At 34.5% G+C, this 22,744-nt stretch overlaps 3 protein-coding genes across 5 annotated transcripts in view; 2 read left to right on the forward strand and 1 right to left on the reverse strand.

The window, feature by feature from the left end:
• Nucleotides 1-5,868, forward strand: part of LOC125070197 (oxysterol-binding protein-related protein 9) — an 89,386-nt gene extending 83,518 nt beyond the window's left edge. For all 3 annotated transcript variants that reach the window (XM_047679948.1, XM_047679947.1, XM_047679949.1), the window contains 7 exons: nucleotides 725-831; nucleotides 966-1,051; nucleotides 1,456-1,636; nucleotides 1,959-2,218; nucleotides 2,594-2,816; nucleotides 4,110-4,337; nucleotides 4,705-5,868. In XM_047679948.1, the coding sequence (XP_047535904.1) occupies nucleotides 725-831; nucleotides 966-1,051; nucleotides 1,456-1,636; nucleotides 1,959-2,218; nucleotides 2,594-2,816; nucleotides 4,110-4,337; nucleotides 4,705-4,815 (1,196 nt within the window). In that variant the 3' untranslated portion in view covers nucleotides 4,816-5,868. The remainder of the gene's footprint in view (nucleotides 1-724; nucleotides 832-965; nucleotides 1,052-1,455; nucleotides 1,637-1,958; nucleotides 2,219-2,593; nucleotides 2,817-4,109; nucleotides 4,338-4,704) is intronic.
• A 546-nt stretch (nucleotides 5,869-6,414) lies between these two features.
• On the reverse strand, nucleotides 6,415-11,989 carry LOC125070668 (protein yellow-like). Its single transcript, XM_047680616.1, has 8 exons — nucleotides 11,767-11,989; nucleotides 11,060-11,263; nucleotides 10,278-10,399; nucleotides 9,721-9,950; nucleotides 8,994-9,105; nucleotides 8,253-8,333; nucleotides 7,588-7,698; nucleotides 6,415-6,609 (listed from the first exon to the last, which is right to left on the reverse strand). The coding sequence occupies exons 1-8, from the start codon at nucleotides 11,987-11,989 to the stop codon at nucleotides 6,415-6,417; spliced, it is 1,278 nt and encodes a 425-aa protein (XP_047536572.1).
• Nucleotides 11,990-12,341: 352 nt separating this feature from the next.
• LOC125070312 (RING finger and CHY zinc finger domain-containing protein 1) lies at nucleotides 12,342-22,663 on the forward strand. Its single transcript, XM_047680124.1, has 7 exons — nucleotides 12,342-12,589; nucleotides 13,155-13,316; nucleotides 13,991-14,149; nucleotides 16,016-16,198; nucleotides 16,624-16,719; nucleotides 17,336-17,421; nucleotides 18,332-22,663. Exons 1-7 carry the CDS (start codon nucleotides 12,479-12,481, stop codon nucleotides 18,474-18,476), a joined length of 942 nt encoding a protein of 313 aa, XP_047536080.1. The 5' UTR covers nucleotides 12,342-12,478; the 3' UTR covers nucleotides 18,477-22,663.
• Nucleotides 22,664-22,744: the final 81 nt, after the last annotated feature.

The following is a 22,744-nucleotide window of genomic DNA, read 5'->3' on the forward strand; positions in this document are numbered from 1 at the left end:
TGTTAGCAGTTTATCCTGCTTAGTGTAATTGTTATTTCAAGGTTTAGTTACACGTATTATGTGAACATCCATTCGCTTAATGGATTTTGGAAGTCGCATCACTCGGCGTGCAAAAGCCACCAATACTATTAGCCTAGATTAAATGGTTCTCGAATAGCATTGCAGCGATGCCGTTATATAAATACCCTAGTTGGCCATCCCGACTTTGTTCGAGTATAATAAGGATTTATAAATCAAGATATTTTTTTTTTGCAAAATGGCACAGATGCAAATATCTACGGACAAAGAAATAAAGTTCTCGTATGTAATGTATAGCGAAGCAAAAAGTGATATGCGTTCTTGATCTTGATAATTATAACATATAAAAAATACACGCAACGTATCTCCGTAAGTGTGTTTGAAAGATATTCAGAGTGAGATACCGGATGCGAAGTGTGTTCTTACGGAATAGCGCTGCAGCTTACTTAACCCAATTTCGAACTTAGCGTGTCGATCGGATCCTTTTCGTTAAACTTCATCCAAGTAGACTTAGCTTGAAACAAGAAATTTACATTGGAACAAAGGAATGTTAAGAATAGGCAGATCTTGTGAATAATGATGTTTTTATCTTTCAAAATTGTTTGAAAAGAATTTAAAGATTCATTTTAATAATTAATCATACTGATTTCAAGTAATTATTTCTAATTTTGTATTTTTTTCTAAGAGAACTTCTTTTCTATTCTAGCTCTATACGAAGATGACTCAGACAGTGACCTTGGATCTATGGAGAACCATGGGTCCGTTGTCACGCATTTGCTATCACAAGTCAAAATCGGCATGGACCTTACAAAGGTAGGGAATACTTAAAGTAAAATGCAATATACAAATGATTCCTAAGAATAGATCCCTGAGGGACCCCCACACTATCTATAGCCCCAGGAGATTTCTTTCCATATAATTTACTGATTTCTCTTCGTATGTCGCAGGTTGTGCTTCCAACATTCATCCTAGAAAGGCGATCGCTACTCGAAATGTACGCGGATTCGTTCGCCCATCCCGATCAGTTTGTTAAGTGAGTTTACCCATTTGCATTTATTTATGGCAAACAAATGTCTTTTGAAAAATAAATTATAAGTTTCCTCACATTTTTCTCGGTAGAATCTATATTCAGAGACGGCTCAGAATGTTAATGTAACTTTACCACGGGGTAATGTTACATTCAATACTAACTTTAATTAAGTATAATTTTATTTTCAACAAATCGACCAACTACAGTAAGCGTACAAGTCGATACACCGATGAAATTTGATGACATCTATGTTGAAAGGAAATATACTCAGACTAAATCTTTAAGAAGTACGTAACCACCCAAACGACCTTATTTAAATTAATAATGTACACTTAAATGTAACCACATTTTTCCAATTAAATCGATATAGAACCTATAGAATAAAACACATATTTTTAATCTTTCAGGATAGTAGACATGCCAACACCCCGTGACAGAATGGTTCAAGTTGTTCGATGGTACCTCAGCTCCTACCACGCGGGTCGTAAATCGCAAGTAGCGAAGAAGCCCTACAACCCTATCTTAGGTGAAATATTCCGCTGTCATTGGGATCTCGACGGAGAATCCGTAGAAAACAACCCTGCAAAGGTAACTATTGTATACCTTACTGGTCTGTCGATGCATTCGACGCATGCAAAAAAATGATAAGTTGGTGCGAACTTGTCTATAATGAGAGTATTGATATTTATAATATCGGTATTATGACCATCATTATTTGTGAGTACACTCAGTCTACTAAGCGAGGTTATAATTTAAAAAAAAAATTGAATTGAATAAAGAAAGCATTACTTTTATTGCAGCATGTAATTTAATAACCAATAATTCGCTAATTTATGGTAAAAAAAATAGCCCAAAAGCCTTTTAAGTATGGGTTTCTCCTGTAAATTATGAGTAATATTTTTATTTTCAGCAAGAAGTAGGCGACGGTCCCGTTCCGTGGTGTTCGCCGGATCAACTTTCCTTCGTGGCTGAACAAGTATCTCACCATCCCCCCATATCAGCATTCTACGCGGAGCATGTGAATAAACGCATACAGTTCGATGCCTGGGTGTGGACTAAGAGCAAGTTCCTTGGACTTTCCATAGGCGTCCACAACATCGGCAGGGGGCTGGTGACGTTGCTTGACCTTGAGGAAGAATATACTCTTACCTTCCCGAATGGTTACGGAAGGTTAGTATCGTGTTCGTCGAAGATAAGCTACTATCAGAAAGACTAAACACTGAGTATTTTTAAACTTGCTTGAAACTCTACCCTCTTTGCGACAAATGTATAATAACTAAATAAAACCATGTCACTAACTAAACCAATTTTTACGTCTTACTTTTAATACTGCTAATGTCTTTATTAATTATATCTTTTATACATGATATATTAAAAATTGTCCAGAAAACTACGTTATACATTTTATGAATCAAAAGAGTAAAGAGACAATGAAATTTTAGGGAGAAATTTTATTGCTCAAGTGTATTACTCTTCAAAATTATCGCTGAAAACAAACTCATTATTTGTTTAGGAACATATTTGACGATGCATACTATATTTCAGATCAATATTAACGGTTCCGTGGATAGAACTCGGCGGCTCGGTGGTAATCGAATGTCAGCAAACAGGACACAAGGCGAACATTGAGTTCCTCACGAAACCCTTCTACGGTGGTAAAAAACATCGCGTGACGTGCGAAGTGTTCGCCGGCACCGAAAAGAAGCCGTACTACACCGCACAGGGAGAGTGGAACACGAGGATGGAGGGGAGATGGACTGAGAGTGGGGTAAGATGATGTTATTAGTATTGATGAAAAATGGGTGTTCCACAAAGATCTATTTTGGGTCCCTTTCTATTTCTGGTATATATAAATGATCTTCCTTTCTATGTTAAAGGTATTTGTGATATAGTGTCGTTTGCTGACGATACTTCACTGATTTTTAAGGTAGACAGGAAAAAAACTGACTATGACGATGTGAACGGTTCATTGTCACAGATACAGGATTTGCTTACAGTAATTTAGTTTTGAATACTCAAAAAACAAAATGTGTAGTTTTTACCCCACCCAATGCTAGAATAGAAAGCAAAATTATAATATATCCTTAAATGGTGGCCGTCTTGATGTAGACGATACTACGGTTTTTTTGGGAATAGCATTGGATTCCAAACTTCAGTGGAGTCCTCATTTATCGTCCCTGACAGGAAGACTCAGCTCCGCAGCATACGCAGTTAAATAAGTTAGACAACTAAGTGATATTGATACCGCTCGTCTAGTATATTTTGGTTATTTTCACAGTATTGTGTCATATGGCATATTACTTTGGGGTAATGCTGCAGATATTGAATCTGTTTTTATTTTACAAAAGAGAGCAATCCGGTCCATTTATAATCTTGGAGCTAAAATCTCTCTTCGGGATGTTTTTAACAAAGTAGAAATACTCACTGTTGCGTCACAATATATTTACAACAATATTATGTATATCCACAGTAGCATTGATCACTTTAATAAAATCAGTGATAATCATTGTATGTGCACAAGAAGTAAGGATAAGCTTAGAACACCAAATTTCCGACTCCGCAAAGTCAATAAATCATTCTTGGGGCAAGATATCCGCTTCTATAGTAAAATTCCGCAGACATTTTTAACTTTGCCGTTTCATAGATTCAAGTTATTTGTAAAAAATACATTGGTAAAGAAGGCATATTCGATACAAGATTATATTGATGATAAAAAAGCGTGGAGTTAATGCTTGTTGACTTCCAGGCAGGAGACATAACATACAAATATAATTGTATACAACTAACATGATTGTATTTTTAGATGTTGAAAAAGAGTAACTACTGAGTTTCTTGCCGGTTCTTCTCGGTAGAATCTACTTTTCGAACCGGTGGTAGCTTTACTTTAAATAGTTTGTTAAATGACGATTCAAAAGTGCTCGTAAAAGCCTACTTGAATAAAGTATATTTTGATTTTGATGGTTATGTACGTTTGGAACTTATAAACATATATGTATATAGTCAATGAAGGGAAAGGCTCAGGAGGCCTGTTACCGTTTGGGCGACTGTGTATGACCCGCAGCGCAGCGAGGTGCTGTTCGACGTGACGAACATGAAGGCGCGGCGCAAGCGCGTGGCGCCCGTGTCGCGGCAGGCGGGCGGCGAGTCGCGGCGCGTGTGGCGCCACGTGACCGCCGCGCTGCGCGCCGCCGACACGGACTGCGCCACGGCCGCCAAGCGCCGCCTCGAGCAGGCGCAGCGCGACGCCGCCAAGCGCCGCGCCGACGCCGGCGACAAGTGGATCACGCAGGTCGGCCCGCGCTAGTCCCCGATCCCGTCACGTTAATATATCAATTCGCGTTTTACGTGTCAAGTTGGGCTGGAATTTGATTATTGTCTAATAATTCGTAATCATTTATTCATCGATCGTAGTCGAATCTGCATTTTATTGTAATCTAAAATTATCAAAAACGTAGCAGCATTGAATTCGTTTATCGGGCTTAAATTGAATTAAAACTAAAACTAATTAACTGTTTAATTATTTTATGTGTATTATCTGTAAGTAATATCTAGAACACGAAGAGACACAAAAACATTAAAATCTACTCCGTAATAGAATTATAATAGTGTATAAAATAGAAGGTTGTCTGTATTTGATGGTCAATATTATGTTTCAGTTATTCAGCCCGAAAGGTGAGGAAGGTTGGGAATACAACGAGCCACTGAGCAAACGGACGGAACGATCGAAGTCGCCGGAACGCAAAGCGCCGGAGAACGAAGCCAGATAATGGACTCTACTCTCCTCCTAATTATGGACTTTAATAAAATACTATTAAGGTAGAAATTTCTGCGTCACAGTTTATGGAATTTAGCAAAACTAGATAAATATAAATTTTCGTTACGCACCAACGTTTATCGCTTAGTGAAAATGTGAATCGAAATGAAGTGAAGTGTGAAATTGTGAAAAATTAAAAGAAGTGGTAAATGACGTGTAATTTCTGTAAAATTAATCAAATTTATAAAACGACACGTTTGCGATGACGACTTTGTATTTCATCAACTGGCAACACAGAGACGAATGTATTTCAAGCCTAAAAAATATTGAGAAATAAATCTTATATCAATAAGGTTACGGTATATAATATTAATACATTTTCGTGAACAGTTTACATTTTATTATTAAAATCGAATATTCCACATTTTTCACTAATGGCCTATAATAATTGATTTGAGCAATAATTGTAAATATTTATACCTAATAAAGATCTTTTTTGCTTTGTAACTAAGTAATATTAGCAATCCGAACGAATGATATCGCTTTTGCGTGTTTATTTACGATTCGAGTTTTATGTCGAAAAATTATTTTAAGCGCTTTTATATAATTACATATTATAATGTTTTTTTTATGTTCATCGTTCCATATTTAAATATTTTTTTTTATCTGTACGAAAACGTACGTAATTTATTTTTAATAGTGATAATTTTACTAAGTATCTAAACACGCAAATGATTACGTGGAAAAAGACAAGAACGAATAAAATATGGAAAGAAAACGTTGTGTTATTGTATATATCTCACAGATTATAATGATATATTTAATAAAAAATATATAAGAACGGCATCGATTTTCAATGTTGCCATGTGAAATTAATAGTTCGATAAAAACTTCTTTAAAATATAAATTTTCAAATCAAACGTAACGTTTTATTCGAGACGCGTTCCCATAGAAAAGACTGACATTGTGAACGAATTGAGTTTAAAAAGACGTGACGACATTTAAAAGAATATAATTATATCCGATCACATAGACTTATTTAATTAAATTAAATAGCTATAGATACCATGTTGTATATTTAAATAAAATTTAAATTATTTAACGTGTTTTTAATTATAAAACTATTTTATTCCACCTTGTGAAATTCATTTTTTAACCTTCACCTTTTAACATACATATACAAAAACTATATAACTACATAGACAAAAAGTCACCTATATTATTTTTAAATTCATAAATGAATATAATGTGAGGTTAACGCGAGCATCACGCCATCATTAGTGATCATAATTAACAAAGCCTGGTTATTGTATTCTAAAAAACGATTCGTTATGATTACGTTTACGTTTTTTTAATGAAACGAAGTAATTTTCATACATTTACCAAACTACGTACTCGTAGCTTTTTGTTCGGTAGGTAGGAAGACAATGCTTCTATCAATTTGGCTTCGTAAACAATTTTACTAGGAGAAATAGATATCACACAAAAATAAAGAACAAAATCAGGTTTTTAGTTTGTTTATTAATACATAGTTCAATACAAAAGTGTGTTTGTACTTAACAGTTCCAATGGACGTTAACTATATATATTTTGTCCGTACCGATTTTTATATTTATTGAGATTTTGGTCTTATAATGAAACTCAGAGCTTTCTCCACCGCAGACGGCCTTTCACATGCTGTGCCTTTTATAATCGTCCCAACCGGAGCAGTTAATACTCTGAAGTTAATTTGATTAAAATCCATAGAGCCATAGAGGAAACGCGATTGTCTATTACTTAGAATCCATAGATTAGAATCTTTGTCAATCTAAAATTGAAAATTGACTGAGAATTTCACACTCTTCTAGACTGAGAGCCAGTATTGCGCTGACTTACGGTATAGTAGCAAACTCCATATTAATGCCAGGTATACTGCTTCACCTGCCGTTGGGGAAATGGAGGTTCACTATTCCCATGCAACACTGGCTCTTAGACTATACCATTTGCCAAAAAAAATTAAAAAGCTTAACATTAAACAATGACAATATGTCATATAAACCAACCGACGTCTGTTATGTTTATTGGCCTTAGCACTAGGCCAAAGACTTATAAACTGGTTTATCACGACCATAAAATCATATATCATATCTTACTAAGCAGGATCTATTCAGAGTATCGTTATAAGATACGCTAATCAAATTTTATTTATATGAATGAAACATTAAGGATGACAAAAGGGATGAATGAACAACAACTTCATGTAGCGGAGATGAGAATGTTGAAAGGAATTTGGTGTTAATGGATAGAGTAAGTAAGTTAATGGATAGAGTAAGTAAGTTAATGGATAGAGTAAGTAAGTTAATGGATAGAGTAAGTAAGTTAATGTATAGAGTAAGTAAGTTAATGGATAGAGTAAGTAATGAGTACATAAAAAAAGTTTGAAAGTGGCACCGATTACTGATAAGTTATGTGGAAGCCGGCTGTTATGGTATGGGCATGTTAAGCAGAGGAATGAGGACCTTGTTGTCTCACAACAAGGTCTTGAGGTGAAGATTTTGAGCATGGACGTGGATGGACATAGAGGAAAGGGACGACTAAAGAAATGATGGATGGATTGTGTAAAAGACGTTATGGCTGGAAATAATGTTACCTGTGAGATGACGTCAAAAAAATTTATAAGGTAGAAGACATACTGTGTCGACCCCAAATTAAATTGGGATAAGGACAGGAGAATTAACGAAACATGCGTATAAAATACATGACTTTTTTACAAACAAATATCGAATGTCTCAAAACAAGTAAGTACCTTGACATCACTCGGAAATTCCAATATCGTGCAATCACTTACAACGAGTGGAACGTTGCCTGCAGTCATCTGTCTGTCCAAGTTCCAACAACTCACGCCGTTTCTGCTCAACTATTACATATAAATTAATAATAAATTCGAAGTTGAATTCCAGCGCAACGATTATCTATGGCGGTAATTTTAGTCAAACATTTCTGACGAATGATTCTATTTTCAAACTTCGAAGTATATTTATATATATTATTATTGCCTAAGTGGGGCAATTTAGTAATAATATTTATTATTGGTTTTATATATATCATATATTTATTATATAGGTAAGTAGAAGGGCAAATGAGGCCCCTGAAAGTAAGTGGTCACCACAGCTCCTAGACATTGAAGGAGTAAGAAATATTAACCATTCCTGACATCGCCAACGTGCCAGCGACCTTTGGAACTAAGATGTCCCCTTGTTCAAGAACAATCAATCTCCAAACCGGAACACAACAATACTGAGTATTACTGTTTGGCGGTAGAATATCTGATGCGTGTGTGGTACCTACACAGACAGACTTGAACAAAGCCACCAAGTAAATGGATAAATAGAATTATCAGATATATAAAGTACTATTTTTACCAAATAAGCAAGTTGTAAAGTGTGGGATTTTATACTAAATAATAATTACCTGCGTATAAAATATGACATTGTTAGAATGGTCGTAGTCGCAAGCCGTCGCTTGAGACAAGGGCCCCCTGTCGCCCAACACCTGCCAAACATTACAACTGTTGAATTAAGATACATATAGATTTCAATCAAAAACATTTTATTGAATTATAAAACCTAATGTTATTACCACATTTAAAAACAAAAGAGTATTATTTCGATCGTGATTTATTTAAAAATATCGAAACCCACAAACTAATATCGTAGTAAGATTACATATTTTTTTACAATTTAACTAAAAATAGTAGAAAATTATAACAAAGAAAAAACCGTATTCATATTTATGTGAGATACAAAAAATATTTTTTCGAATCGTTTACATACAATTACAAACGAATTCCCTTTTTTTGGCGTCTGTTAACAATTCTAATATAAATAAATAATCTACTATAAATATGTGTCGAACATCTGTTGTTTGTGTAAGGACAAGTGTAAATCGCTGGTGTTGACGCAGCTCGTTATCCGATGGCATAGCAAACCTGATACGTCACGAAGAAGTTTCGGCTCAGAACCAAACATTTCATTCTCATTATTCAACAATAGATTCATCTATACTAGTGGTATAAATGCGAAAGGAACTCTGTCTGGCTCTCTGGCTATTGAACCCAATTTCATGAAATTAATTGCTTGAATTCCAACGTTACAACTAGAAAATAAAACCTTGAAAAAACAATTGTCCTTGCTCGTAATGTTTCCAACTCACTTGGACTCCAATAAAACTGTTCTCAGTGGCGGAGCTTTCATCTCTCAACAGCCTCGTTGACATACGGAATTGTTTTGTACTCGATGTAGGATGAAAATACAAGTCTCGGTAACTTTAAACAATTAACACTTTATACAATACCTGTTCATTTATAAAAAATATAAATATAATTATTTTTTTTTACTTTACATTAATAGCCTGTAAATTTCCCACTGCTCGGCTAAGGCCTCCTCTCCCTTGAGGAGAAGGTTTGGAGCATATTCCACCACGCTGCTCCAATGCGGGTTGGTGGAATACACATGTGGTAGAATTTCGTTGAAATTAAACATATGCAGGCTTCCTCACGATGTTTTCCTTCACCGCCGAGCACGAGATGAATTATAAACACAAATTAAGCACATGAAAATTCAGTGGTGCCTGCCTGGGTTTGAACCCGAAATCATCGGTTAAGATGCACGCGTTCTAACCACTGGGCGATCTATATAATATACATAATAAGTAATTATACATAGAAAAATATAAAGTAAAATTTTAATAGTTTTCCGTTCATTTTCTGTTATTTCCTCTTTCGAATTGTCAGTAAAAAGTAATAATATTGTCGGTAACTAAGCCGAGCCAGGACTGCAGCTCAACTGATTCAAATATTTTGTCCCCCCTTTTTATCATTAACAAATGATATTCCATGTAATGTAATGGTAGAAGACTTCGTAAAAGATCCATTACTTACCTAGAAGTTTTCCTCGATGGTACCAAAACCGCTGAAGATACTCCATCACTCCAGTAGAACTTAACCCCGCCCACGTTATACACGCCCGAGTGGGGGTCGAAATGAAAGTAATGATTTTTCACCCGCCACGCTTCGTTTCCTCCCAAACTGTACACTATTAACGCGTTGGAACCCATATCGGGGATATACGCGTAAGTATTGTCGCAACCCTTGCCAATAATGTCGACAACCTGGGTGGAAATAATAAGCATTTATTCCAATACTTTTAAAAAATAATATATATATAAGGAAACGGAACTGAGCCGAGACGGCCCAGCGGTTAGAACGCGTGCATTTTAACCATACAGGGATATCACAATATTAATTAACTTAAAAAAACTCCAAAATATTTAATTTGTACGTAATATTATGAATAGGTATATACTTTTCACTATTACAAAATATTTTAATTTTATTATATAAAGCAGTAGTATACTACAAAGAAATAAAATATAAATAATAATATGGTGTAGTTATATATAACTTTGCTCGCGGTGGCATATCTGATCAATACTTACAATACTCGTTAAAACCGACGAATCTCTTAAAACTTCGTCTTCCAACACATAGCGGTGTATCAGTCTGTTATTATTTAAATCAAACACGACAATGGCTGGCGCAGCTATTTGTTTCAACGCCTCTAAATAAGAAAAAATATATATTAATACATATATAGCCGAAACTGCGGCTGCGAAATTTATAAAACACAAATTTCCAACCCCCTAAGGGATGGAGTTTCATAAAATCATTTGGCTTTATAACCAATCGTTCTTAGCGGATGTCTACACCCTATAAGGAACCTACTTGCAAAATATATATTACGGCAAAAAATTATTCATGCGTTTAGAATATCAAAGAAAAGCTAGTATTCTTATAACTGTCTTCAGTACTTAACTTGATTGAAAATTAAAACGTGATGACATAGAACATCGAATAAATTAGTAAATATCGAAAACATTATCGTAGTGAACCAAATGAAAAAATCCTCAGATGCACACACGCACGAAAGTAACAAGAATGTTATGTGTGAGCAAACGCAAGTGGAGGGGGTTCAGACTCAGGGCCAATCGCTTTACGTGCTCACACACAGGCACTGGAGTGAAAACACTAACTTCCAAATTACAGTCCGGAGTTACTGTCTACTGGGTTTTCTTAACAGAAAATGCCAATGGCATCATACTGGTTCGACCCGGGATTTGAATCCAGTACCTCGAATAGCGGCTAACGAGCTATGCACTGGACATATACTTGTTAGTGACATATAACCTACTTATGTTTTACAAATCAAAGAAATTCTAACTCGTCATATCAGCGACGCCATTATCAACTACCCACAATCGATCACATTTATCCACGTGAATGCGAAAAGTGGATACGACAGTACTGTTGGAACTTATGCAGCAACTTTTGTCTGACACAAACGCTTCGCTCCAACTTGGGTAAGGGTTCAACGGCTGGGTTTGACTTCCATTTACGTAGATGTAGTTCAGGGATGATGGTACTCCTGAAATTATTCAAATCGAAAAATATATTAATTGTGTTATTGAGCTTTGAAGTGAAATTTCTTTGGCAGCGATTCTATAATCGATAGGATGAGAATCAATTCTTAGCAATTAGCTTGATGCATCCTTTAAATTTGAGAGCCGAAATGGCCCAGTGGTTAGAACGCGTACATCTTAACCGATGATTACAGGTTCAAACCCAGGCAAGCACCACTGAATTTTCATGTGCTTAATTTATGTTTACAATTCATCTCGTGCTCGGAAACCTGAATGTGTCTAATTTCAACGAAATTCTGCCACATTTGTATCAACCAACACGCATTGGAGCAGCAACCACCAACTTGCATCAATCTGACAATCATTTGAAAATTATTTGTTTTATTATCGAACCTCCGTTCATAAACGCGTAAAAGACATACGGACAGCGAAAAAGAAGTAAGCGTAAATACGCGTTTTAAAGAGTTGTTTTGAAGTAACATACCCTCTTAACTGTAAAAACTCAAACCTTTTTTCCATCGAGGTACCGTAATGAACAATTTATTTTTCCATCTTGTTATTCCTGTAGGCATATTATTCTCAGGAATATACGCGCCTGAAACTAATGCGGCTTCTCGCGCATGGCCCTCCCATGCATAGTCTAAGATTTTCCATTGAAATCTAGGAGGTAACAAACCTTGTGTATTGTGAAAAACAGATAAAAATACTGAAAATATAACAGCAGCCTTCATTATTTGTTATTGTGTTTGTTTACTGAAAATTTAAGTGTTGATAGACCATTAGATGGATGAAAAGAGCAACATGTTATGTTTTGTGATTGAATTTACGCGGACAATTTAGCTTACATTTGACATTTTTTTAGTGTTACTAGGCTTAAAATTTGTATATAATTAATTTACTCTAAAAAATTAACTAAAAAAATATTGAAAAAATTATGATCCTTGAGATTTTAGATATATTTTATTTTATTTTTATTGTTTTAATATATATACGAAATTTCATTAAACTAAGAATTTAATATAACAGGAATAACGGAACATCCGTTTTCCTGAAATGTCAAATGACAAGTCGCTAGTTGTCACATTCAGCATATTGTTATTCATTATCGTCCAATAAAAAATATATTAATTGAAAGAGTACATTCATCGCATCGATTCTTAACCTTGAAACAGCTATCAATACGTAATTCTTTAGATATTTTAGATGTAATATATATAAAAATGTCAAAAGTGAATTCAGAGACACCTAATGGTGAATCTGCAGTGGTTACTGAAGAAATTGCTGAAAAACGCATTGGTTGTGCTCATTACAAACGAAGGGCCAAATTTGTGGTAAGTCGTATATTATAAAAATCTATTTTAAGCGATATTAACATAGTCCATAGTACCTACAGTATGCTACCGGGTTCAAAACACTTGCATCTATATTTATAGCCTTCGACGCAAAAACTCGAGATCGGCTATGATTCGTTAATTTAGCAAAACAAAAGCATGTCAATGAACTTGGACTTGCATTCATTGTTTCACCTAATACTTACATCCTTCAACTAATCTTAATATATATATTATTATTGGATCTATGATTTAAGTAATATTTGGATGCAAGATATATATTTATATAACCTGAAATAAGCTATTACTTTACTAATATGATAAATCTTTCCTTTCCAACAAAACAGATATAAATAGTACCATATAAAATGGATAAATTGATTTACATCACATTTAAAAAAAATATGTAACGTAAAATGAAAATGATAAATTGATTTAATCTTACTTAAATTATCATATCATTCTAACCTAAACAATTTGTTTGACACAATCATATTTTAACATTTGTACTGTAAGAAAATTAGAATGACTTTATAAAATATATTTGTTACATTTTATTTATCAGACACCATGCTGCAACAAGCTGTATATGTGCCGATACTGTCACGATGAGAATGAAGAGCACTACTTCAACAGAAAGTCAGTTTCAGAGCTGATATGCACAGAATGTGATACTCGGCAGAAGGTCCAAGCGGAATGTGTGAACTGCGGAGTGAGATTTGGCAATGTATGTATTATTTATTACCATAGAAATAGGAACCACCCACTCATTCGCATACTAGATTTACTAAATAAATTTATCCCTCATACAAACTGATATTCTGTATACATGTTTTGACAATATTACCCTTTTACTACAAGATGTTTTTGTATTTTGTCTAAACTTATAAATAAAGTTGCATTCATGCTTCATATAAAGTTCTTTGATAAATTATATTTCTTGTATCTTAATCGAATCTGAAGTGATTTTGAGATGAAATATTATCAAAAGCAACTTGTGATAATACAAAAGCAGGTTCACATAATCAAGGACCTATAGTTATGCTGCTTGTATCTCTTATGAACAATTTATATGACATGCCTCCATATGAGAGCATAATGTTTTATCTTCCTCCCTACAAAGAGCATTGCTTAGTAATGTTTGTGCTTTGATAGTTGGTTAGTTTAACTATGGGTATGACGGCATATAATATTGTAGTTCCAAAGGTTGATGGTGCGTTTGGCAATCTAAGGAATGCTTAATATTTATTAAAGCACCAATATCTTTGAGCCGTAGTGACCGAAATGTACTTTTCCGCCTACCTATATCATAATCAAAAGATAAAAATAAAAAATGTATTAGTAAAACGGGTTTTACTCTTCATGATATTTTTATTAAATGTTAGTTCGTTATGTTTTCAGTATACGTGTCTGATTTGCAACTTGTTTGACGATGAAGATAAGAAACAGTACCACTGTGAAGGCTGTGGCATATGTCGTGTGGGAGGACGGGATAAATTCTTCCACTGCGAGCGGTGTAATATGTGTTTACCTGTACAATTGAAACGTGTTGGTCACAGGGTAAGTGATCTGAGAGGAACAATTATGCTATATATATATTACTATTAAACATAGTTGCTTAATATATTCTTTGTTACTATTATAATAACTAACATATGCAGATACAGTGTGGATTGATTACAAAGTTTCAAGCGTATTCAAAATATATATATATACGAGTATATAATCATAGATTGACGCTAGTTGTGCACGCGGCTCTGCTCTTTAGGGGTTGGTCTTCCTTGGAGTTCAATCTTGCAACATACTAAATTTCATCAAATTAGAATCAATGCTTTGGTCCTGAAAGAACAACAGACAGAGTTACTTTCGCAGTTATAATATTAGTATAGATTATGTGTCAAATATTAGATAAACTGTTTTTAAATTTAATTAATTTCAAAACATTAAAGTAGATCAAACGAAGATATGAGTATGTTCTAACCTGTGTGCTTTTTAATCCCGCGCTATCCACATGAGCCTCTAATAAGTTATATTTGTAATGTTTCTTCGTTTGTTTTAGGGGTGAAATATTAGGCTTGTTTTTCAAGGTCAAACGATTAATCATGAGTTTAAATGCTTAACACTCGCTTAGGTCTCATTTATGTGCTTTAATCCTGGGACGAAAACAAGACAAACTTAGTAATTATCGAATAACGATAAAATTAAGCTCATTATAATAGATTTAATAGTCACGTATTTTGTATGATTACACGATGTGATAAAAATTATTATCAATCTTAGTGAAGTCAAAAGAGAAATTCCATCATGACATGACAATTTCTTAGTGTAGTAATTATTCTAGAAACTGTCCCGTTTTAATGTATTTAATTGTAAATTATCTGAGCCGCGATGGCCCAGTTGTTGGAACGCGTGCATCTTAACCGATGATTTCGGTTTCAAACCCAGGCAGGCACTACTGAATTTTCATGTGCTTAATTTGTGTTTATAATTCATCTCGTGCTCGGCGATGAAGGAAAACATCGTGAGGAAACCTGCATGTGTTTAATTTCAACGAAATTCTGCCACATGTGTATTCCACCAACCCGCATTGGAGCAGCGTGTTGGAATATGCTCCAAACTTTCTCCTCAAAGGGAGAGGAGGCCTTAGCCCAGCAGTGGGAAATTTACAGGCTGTTAATGTAATGTTAATAAATTATCGAAGTTTTTATAGAAAGTATATATAAATACTTGCTTTAATATACTTTATAAATTCTAATACAATTAACGAAGAACCAGTGTTTTACAAATATAATTCTGATGACGTCAATACTTAAAATCATAAATGCAAAAGAGAGTTTGTTTGTTTGTTACGCTTTTAATTTTATGCTCAGTTAATTTCGCATATAAGTTGTCACAAACGCCTGACAGGACTCCTTACACACACAAGTTGAGACTTGTTGTTAATATTTAGAATAATACTTTTTAATAATTACGTATATTCTTATATGCAATGTCTTGAACCAACCAATAAACAATACAAACAAACAATATTTAATACTAAACATTGTATAGTTTATACCATGACACGTTATGTATTTAATTTTAAATTTGACTAATATAATAAGTAAACATCAATTACAAAAATAATAATTGTAAAAAAATTAACAATCAAATTATTCAAGTAGGATATTATTAGTAAAGTTACCCCTTGCTTGGAATGTATAAAATGTACATGTAGTATAACAATAAATTCCCTGTATCTTATGAGTGTAGCAGTGCGTCGTGTCAGGCTTGTTGTTGCTAACGGCGTATAACGTACTAAGTATACGTTACATAAGTCTATTCCATGCATCCCGTATGAAATGAATTTTTGCTTGAATGTTCTAAGTAATTGAAAGAAAAGCGGGAAACAGACTTATTTTTAAACATGTAATTATTACATTCCAGTGTGTAGAGAACGTGTCCCGGTCGAACTGCCCCGTGTGCTTGGAGGACATTCACACGTCGCGCATCCCGTGCCACATCCCGGACTGCGGACACCTGCTGCACCGCCCGTGCTTCGAGCAGATGCTCAAGTCGGGACACTACGCCTGCCCCACGTGCCAGACCAGCATGATTGATATGACCAATGTGAGCACCACTTTTACCTTGAGATAATTTACAGTTCATACAGAGAACGTAAAAGAAGATCCAACTAAGCATGTCCAATTAAGTCTTCTTGACCGAATTCTATTGGTCAAACTCGAGACGCGCTGAAAATGTTATGTTTCACAAAAATGTGCATGAACACAGACAGGCACTTCTGAAAGACTCCTAAGTCTTTATAAAAATAGGTTTGAGCGTCGGGTCTGGTCCTAAACTCGAAGTTAGACGTCTGAGTTACACTCCTAAACTTTAAAATTTAGTGAATATGTTTACGGTCACATATATAGATATATAAATAATATCGTATAACACAATATTATATCCTGTGCAACTGCGCAGATGTAGTGGTAGAGATTAGCTTACGGCTTAAGTGTAAACTCTTAAGCTCATTAACCAATCTTCACTTCCAGCTATGGAACTACCTGGACTCCGAGGTGGCGGCGACTCCCATGCCGCCCGAGTACGCCGACTACAAGACGACCATTCTCTGCAAAGATTGTCACAAGGTATATTTATTTCTGTTTCGCGTCTTGCTGTAACTGCTCGCCTGCCGGGGAACGCTCGCTGCTGGGTATCGAACGCACGGCGGTTTGGCTCGCCTATCTGTGCCCCCCCCCCGACCGAGTATCTTTCAAGGATTTCTCGTGCGCTTAAAAACAAACACGTTATTCCTCACATTTACGTCGTTGTCGACGTATAATGATACAAAAGCGAGCTTTGTCTTATACTTAAGGTTATCAAGAAATTTGAACCTCCAGACTAACTAGGACAAGTAAATACAAGTACGGATATCAGACTACAGCACTTTGTGCACTATTTGCTCTATATTCCGGAAGTACGTTTATAAAACTGGACATAACATTCGTCTTTGACTAGCTCTCATTGCGTACTGCTTATTCCAAAGAGTTAAATAAAAAATAATTTCAGACAGGACTTTGAAAAGTAATGCTAGGCCTTAGTAGGCTTACTTGACAATCACATACAGGGGGCACGCTGACCAAAAGTAATTGTTCAAGAAGTTCTTCGAACCGATGTCCATAAATATGGGTCTATGGTCAAAAGTAGTTCAAGGTCAAGAGAGCTCTGACCGCATCACATTAAGCTTTATACTTTTTCTTTTAGTTATCAACTGTAAAGTTTCACGTGGTCGGACTCAAGTGTCAACACTGTGGCGGATACAACACGTGTCAAACGAATGGATTCCACAAGTAATTATATATTCATTTATTTCTGATAACGTACAAAAAAACACGTCCGAATTAATATTGAAATTTTAATAAATCGTACGGCCTAATATAAAGTTTGCAGCAGATTCTAATATAGCTTGTTTGTTGCGAAATCAATTCGTATATTATTATTATTATCTGGACGTTTATTCCTACAACGAATAACTCTTAACACCCCGACTATATATCCGAAATCCTAAAAAAACTTATATCAGAAATTCATGTAATATGATTATTTTCAAAGCGATAAAATTACACTTGATATGTGTTTTGATAGGAACGGATACAAAACAATTCAAAACCACGAATCTCCGACGATTTTTTACGTTTTAGGATCCGCTGTATCGCAATATTATAAATACAGTATATAAAAATAGTCTTACCAATGTATCGTGGGATGCTCCTTACCTTCATTATTCACTAATTTTGTCCTCTGGGCCTCCGCCATTGTATTTCGTCCAGAGGGTCGGCATTGCGATGAATTCGTAAATATATGCACATGTCCAGTGTCTCTATTCAAGAAACGATTCGTTTTGCATACGTGAGATAGAATTATCTACGAGACGTACGAGATATTTATAACAAAAAAAAGTATCGAAGTCGCTTTTATGACGTATGCATGTGACAAAATGGTAACTAATTATAGGGACTACTATAACGGATATTTACTCGTATGAGTTACGAGTATATGAAATAACGTTTTGTTTAATAGAGGAACCAGGCAATTAGTAAGTGTCTGTGCCTTGGCGTGGAACCGATGACATAAACAGAAATCATATCAGGCACGCTGCCTGCCTGCCTACTCGCCTGCTGCAGTGTATAAACTGTGCAGACTTGCAAAGAAATGGGTTCATTTTAAGAGAATCGTAATGATTTATACAAATATTTCCAGAGATAGCGGCAGTTCCGAGCAGTGCGATTCATCGTCGTCTCCGTCGAGCTCCACCAGTCGAAGTTCAACCTTCGAACCGCGAGACGAACCGATCAACGATGACCTACCGCAAGCCAATCCACTCGACGAACCCCCGCAGGCCTGACCAGAACCGGATCAAACCAGACAGAGCCGGACCGATCCCGGAACAAACCGGCACGTCTGACGTCATGCGGACTAATTTTGTACTTTAATTGGACGTCTTTTATATGTATAGCGTATTAACTATTTCTAAATGTTTTGGATTTTTTAATTTATTTATCTCGGACGTAAGCATGTACATAACCCTAATTGAATTATAATTCAAAATGTTAAGAGTACAATAGCCGGCATCAGTCGTGAGCATAGGTAGTAGTGGGGCAAACTCGTGCATGTATATTTTCAGCCGAATGACAAGTGACAGTCCAATGGACGACGAGCAGCGACTGACGGACCAATCGCGAGCAAGGTCGACGCCCCCTGCTCTTCAGTCTTCTAAAGTGACCTAATAATGTACTGTATGAGTTTGTGCTCGAAACTCGCGCCACTTGCTATGCATAATCGTAAAACTCACTGTGTATTCTGTATTCGTATGCGGAAGCATTCCGACGAGAGATCCTAAGCCGTTTACTGTGTAAGGATTAAATACATTAAAAAAAAAAGTGTCACAGAGTGAAGACGTGAAACGAATATAGGATATCCAGCGAAAACAAAAACGTACACTAGGGATTTAGAGTTTGAAAGGATGAACACAATCGACTAGAGAGAGTTTCAGAAATGCCGCCTACAGTATGAACTAAATCGCCGCCATTGTTTTACGACACTCACAATGATATAATACAATATCAAATACGAAAATTTTACAAACTTTTATTAAAGTAACAAATAAAGCTGAGTACATGTGTATCACATTTTTGTATTATATATTCTAATATATAAAAAATGCCATGATAGAAAAACCGTTTTTGGATAAATTCCACGCCACAGACTATCAGTCTTGCGAACCAACTTAGAACTATATCATTACAACTAATAAGAAAATTCTTGGAATATGAAGGTTATAAAATATTCTTATTATTTATTGTTCATTATCGATTTATATGAAATATTGTTACCATAATATCTTTAAGTATAAATTCACAATCTAGACCTTTTTGTATGAAAGAGGGGCAGTGAGCTCATCTGATGGAAAGTGACAACCCTAACGGATCTGCAACACCAGAGGGTTTACAGGTGCATTACTAGTCTTTTAGGCTCTTTTCTATAAAGTTTCTCCACTGGCGAAAGCTGGTTGCACGGAGTGGTTGTGTGAGACAGAAAATGTCTTAAAAAACGCGCTTGATCATCCCGTTAAAGATGCTGTAAGCGGATGAATCCAATCGAAGAGAGTTTGATCGACATCAGTTCAAACAAGACGGTTAACAAGAATGCTTTAGGCGATAAGCTGTCACGCCAAACTTTTTAGAGGTCAATTCGGTCTTACCTTCCAATTGGTCATGGAACAGAACGATTTTCGAAATTTCGATGTGAAGTGTTCCGATAATATATAAGGCAGCCAGGGAAGTATTCTCAAAATAATGATAAACGACATTTAGTGACTTTTTAGTCAACTCGCAAAACGTGTAATTACACGTTTTCGCGTTGAATTAGACCAGTTTAGTTAGCCTCAGTCCGTGACTAATATTTATTGACATTATATTTTTATATTAAAGGCCCTAAGCATTAAATAAATTCAAGTTATAATCTGCGGTATGTCAACAAAAGGAATAAATAATTTTTAAAATAAAATTATCAAAAACATTTCGTCACAATTACCGAATATGACGTATAACATTGCCCCAGCTTGTATTTGAAATGATAATCATCATAACGTCTAATTTATTATATTATATTAGATATTTTTATAGCAATTTCTACTTGCTAAAATAAATTTCAAATAAAAATTATCTATAACTTTGGCGTCGTATAGGTCGTCTTCTCACTCGGGCACATAGATGCAATTATTATTATTAGAATACATACGAAGGTTACTCAAAAAATATCTAACAAAAGATCACCTATAATACTGTTTACTATATTATTATTAGTTTTATTTGGTAAGAAAAAGTATATCAATAAAATTTACGTCCAAATTAAAACATTGAGACGCTCAATTTTTTAACTATTTTAAATATCATAATTATTATTTATGATAAATATTCTAAAAAATCCGTCAAATAATAATATAATGTTTAAGGTAATACTTTGTGATATCATTAATATAGATTGGGTTTGTAACGAAAATTTGTTATTTTATAACTGCCTCGTCCGTCTAGCGTCAAGTTTGCTGAGCTTGAAGCTGTAGATCATGGGGTCTCGGGCTCAAATAACGAGTCTGGCCGTAAAAGTTATTGGGTATTTCTATCAAATAATTCTCAGTTATGAGAGTTGCCAGTGTTACTTACCCATAATTCGTTGCGCACATAAAACATTTGTCCTGCGGTCCATCGGACTGAGAGTGAGGTTAGAAAAGATTGCGTTCACTATATTCCAATGCTAAGAGGAAAAGTAAAGATAAACGAGCATTACGCGCCACCAATAATTCCATAATTATTTAAAACCACTCAAACTTTCACTTTAAAAAATCCGATAAGAATTTTGCCATTTTTTCACAAATCAATAATTTAGTTCTCGACTAACGATGGCATGTCAATTTAAGATCAAAGTTGTATGTTTGTCTTAACGCCTCCTGCCATTGGAATTGGCTATAGATGGATGATTTTACATAAATTCTTTTATATACGATGTTCTTAAATATTCTTTACAAGCCTAATTTGTATAATAAACAATAATCGCTAATATTTAATAAATATCAATGTTAGTATTTAATATAATTAACAATTTGATTAGGCTTGTATAAATTTATGAGGCTTTGTAGTAGATTTTGTGTATAACACCTACTTTAAGAAAAAAAGTATTAACTTGCTATTTGTGTTAACAAATGTGGACCTTGTGTTGTTTCAATAACAACAATTTCAATACGATATCATACATAATGTAATTAGTCACTGTGTATATTAAATATCTAACACAATGTTAATGAGAAAATTTAATAAGTAAGCTGTTTACCCGTATAAAAATCTTTGCACCAGTATTTGAAAATGTATTCCAAAGTTGTTTTTTAATAACAATACTTTTCAACTGAAATTATTGATGTGCTTTATATTATTTTGTTGTAATTTCTACCTATAGTAAGTAGTAAAAACAAGTAACAGCCTGTATATACACTGCAGGGTTCAGGTTTTACTTTTAAGAAGGTATTTAGTGTATTTTATCATTCAGATTGGTGGGTACACTTGAAGGTGCTCTTAGTAATGTCTAATTTGGTAATCTTTTTAAGTATATTCAGTATGTTTTCATATTATATATGTCTTACTGCCACAACAACCGCCGTTACGATGATATATAACACTATAATAATAGTTTTATAGTATCTTATTATCTCTTATGGTCATAAGTGTTCTATAACAATAAGTATTCTGTGTTAATTTCAAAGGCTTTTTTTTTATCTTTCTCTAACAGTGGCTATTTGTTATTGACCCACATCCAAAACCGCAATCTTCTGGTGTTTTAAGTTTGGAAATGATTCCACCGTGTTACTCCAGTGCGGATTGGTGGTGAATGAAATTTGAAATCATATTTTCACGTTATAATATATAGGTACCATTGGTTTAAAATGATAACAGCGGCATTTTAAAACTGACATTATAAAAGTCTACTTACATAAAGTTTGAATGACCAATTTGTGATTAAAATATATAGCATATCCCTATTTAAACAATCCGTAAAGATAATCAAACCTTAATAGCGCGTATTCGTAATGAATACCGTATTCAAGATCTCGAACAATGGTGTCAAATTTGTTTGTTACCCTTTACTCATCCAATGGTTGAAATAGTCTATTATTAGATGTGATTCGCCTTTTCGTATATATATATTTTTTTACATATTGTTTGATATTGAAATTGCATAAGAAGCAAAAAAATATGTTACTTACTTTGAATCTAGTACAATATGTATTCTCTTAGTTTTTTTTTTTTTTTTCATAAATTCACTCCTTGTTATGAAGTTGGGTAATTTTCTAAAGTACAGTATTTTAATGTTCTTAGTGCGTTAATGTTGTTATAAATATGTAAAAAATAATTAATCTTAATTTAAATTAAGGATGAACTTTGAGCTTCAAGTTACATAATTTTATTTCTGTTGATTTTTGGGACTTGTATATCCCATCTTTGTTTTAATTTCGTATACTTAATAAAAGCAAGTGCAACTATAGTGGTTTTTTATTTTTTTCAAACCGTGACGAACCTTCTTGGATTATTTTTATCATGGTAGGGAGGAGGGGAGGGGTATTAC

This window comes from Vanessa atalanta, chromosome 17, assembly GCF_905147765.1.
Source record: "Vanessa atalanta chromosome 17, ilVanAtal1.2, whole genome shotgun sequence".
In the NCBI taxonomy this organism is placed as follows: Eukaryota; Metazoa; Arthropoda; class Insecta; order Lepidoptera; family Nymphalidae; genus Vanessa; species Vanessa atalanta.

Coding starts and splice junctions, on each gene's coding strand:
- LOC125070668 (XM_047680616.1), bottom strand. CDS start 11,989: ATGAAGGCTGCTGTTATATTTTCAGTATTTTTATCTGTTTTTCACAAT. Junction 10,400..11,059: donor TGGCGTCGCTGATATGACGA/GTTAGAATTTCT, acceptor TTTCTTATTTAG/AGGCGTTGAAACAAATAGCT. Junction 7,699..8,252: donor ATGTCATATTTTATACGCAG/GTAATTATTATT, acceptor TATATGTAATAG/TTGAGCAGAAACGGCGTGAG.
- LOC125070312 (XM_047680124.1), top strand. CDS start 12,479: ATGTCAAAAGTGAATTCAGAGACACCTAATGGTGAATCTGCAGTGGTT. Junction 13,317..13,990: donor GCGGAGTGAGATTTGGCAAT/GTATGTATTATT, acceptor TTATGTTTTCAG/TATACGTGTCTGATTTGCAA. Junction 14,150..16,015: donor TGAAACGTGTTGGTCACAGG/GTAAGTGATCTG, acceptor ATTACATTCCAG/TGTGTAGAGAACGTGTCCCG.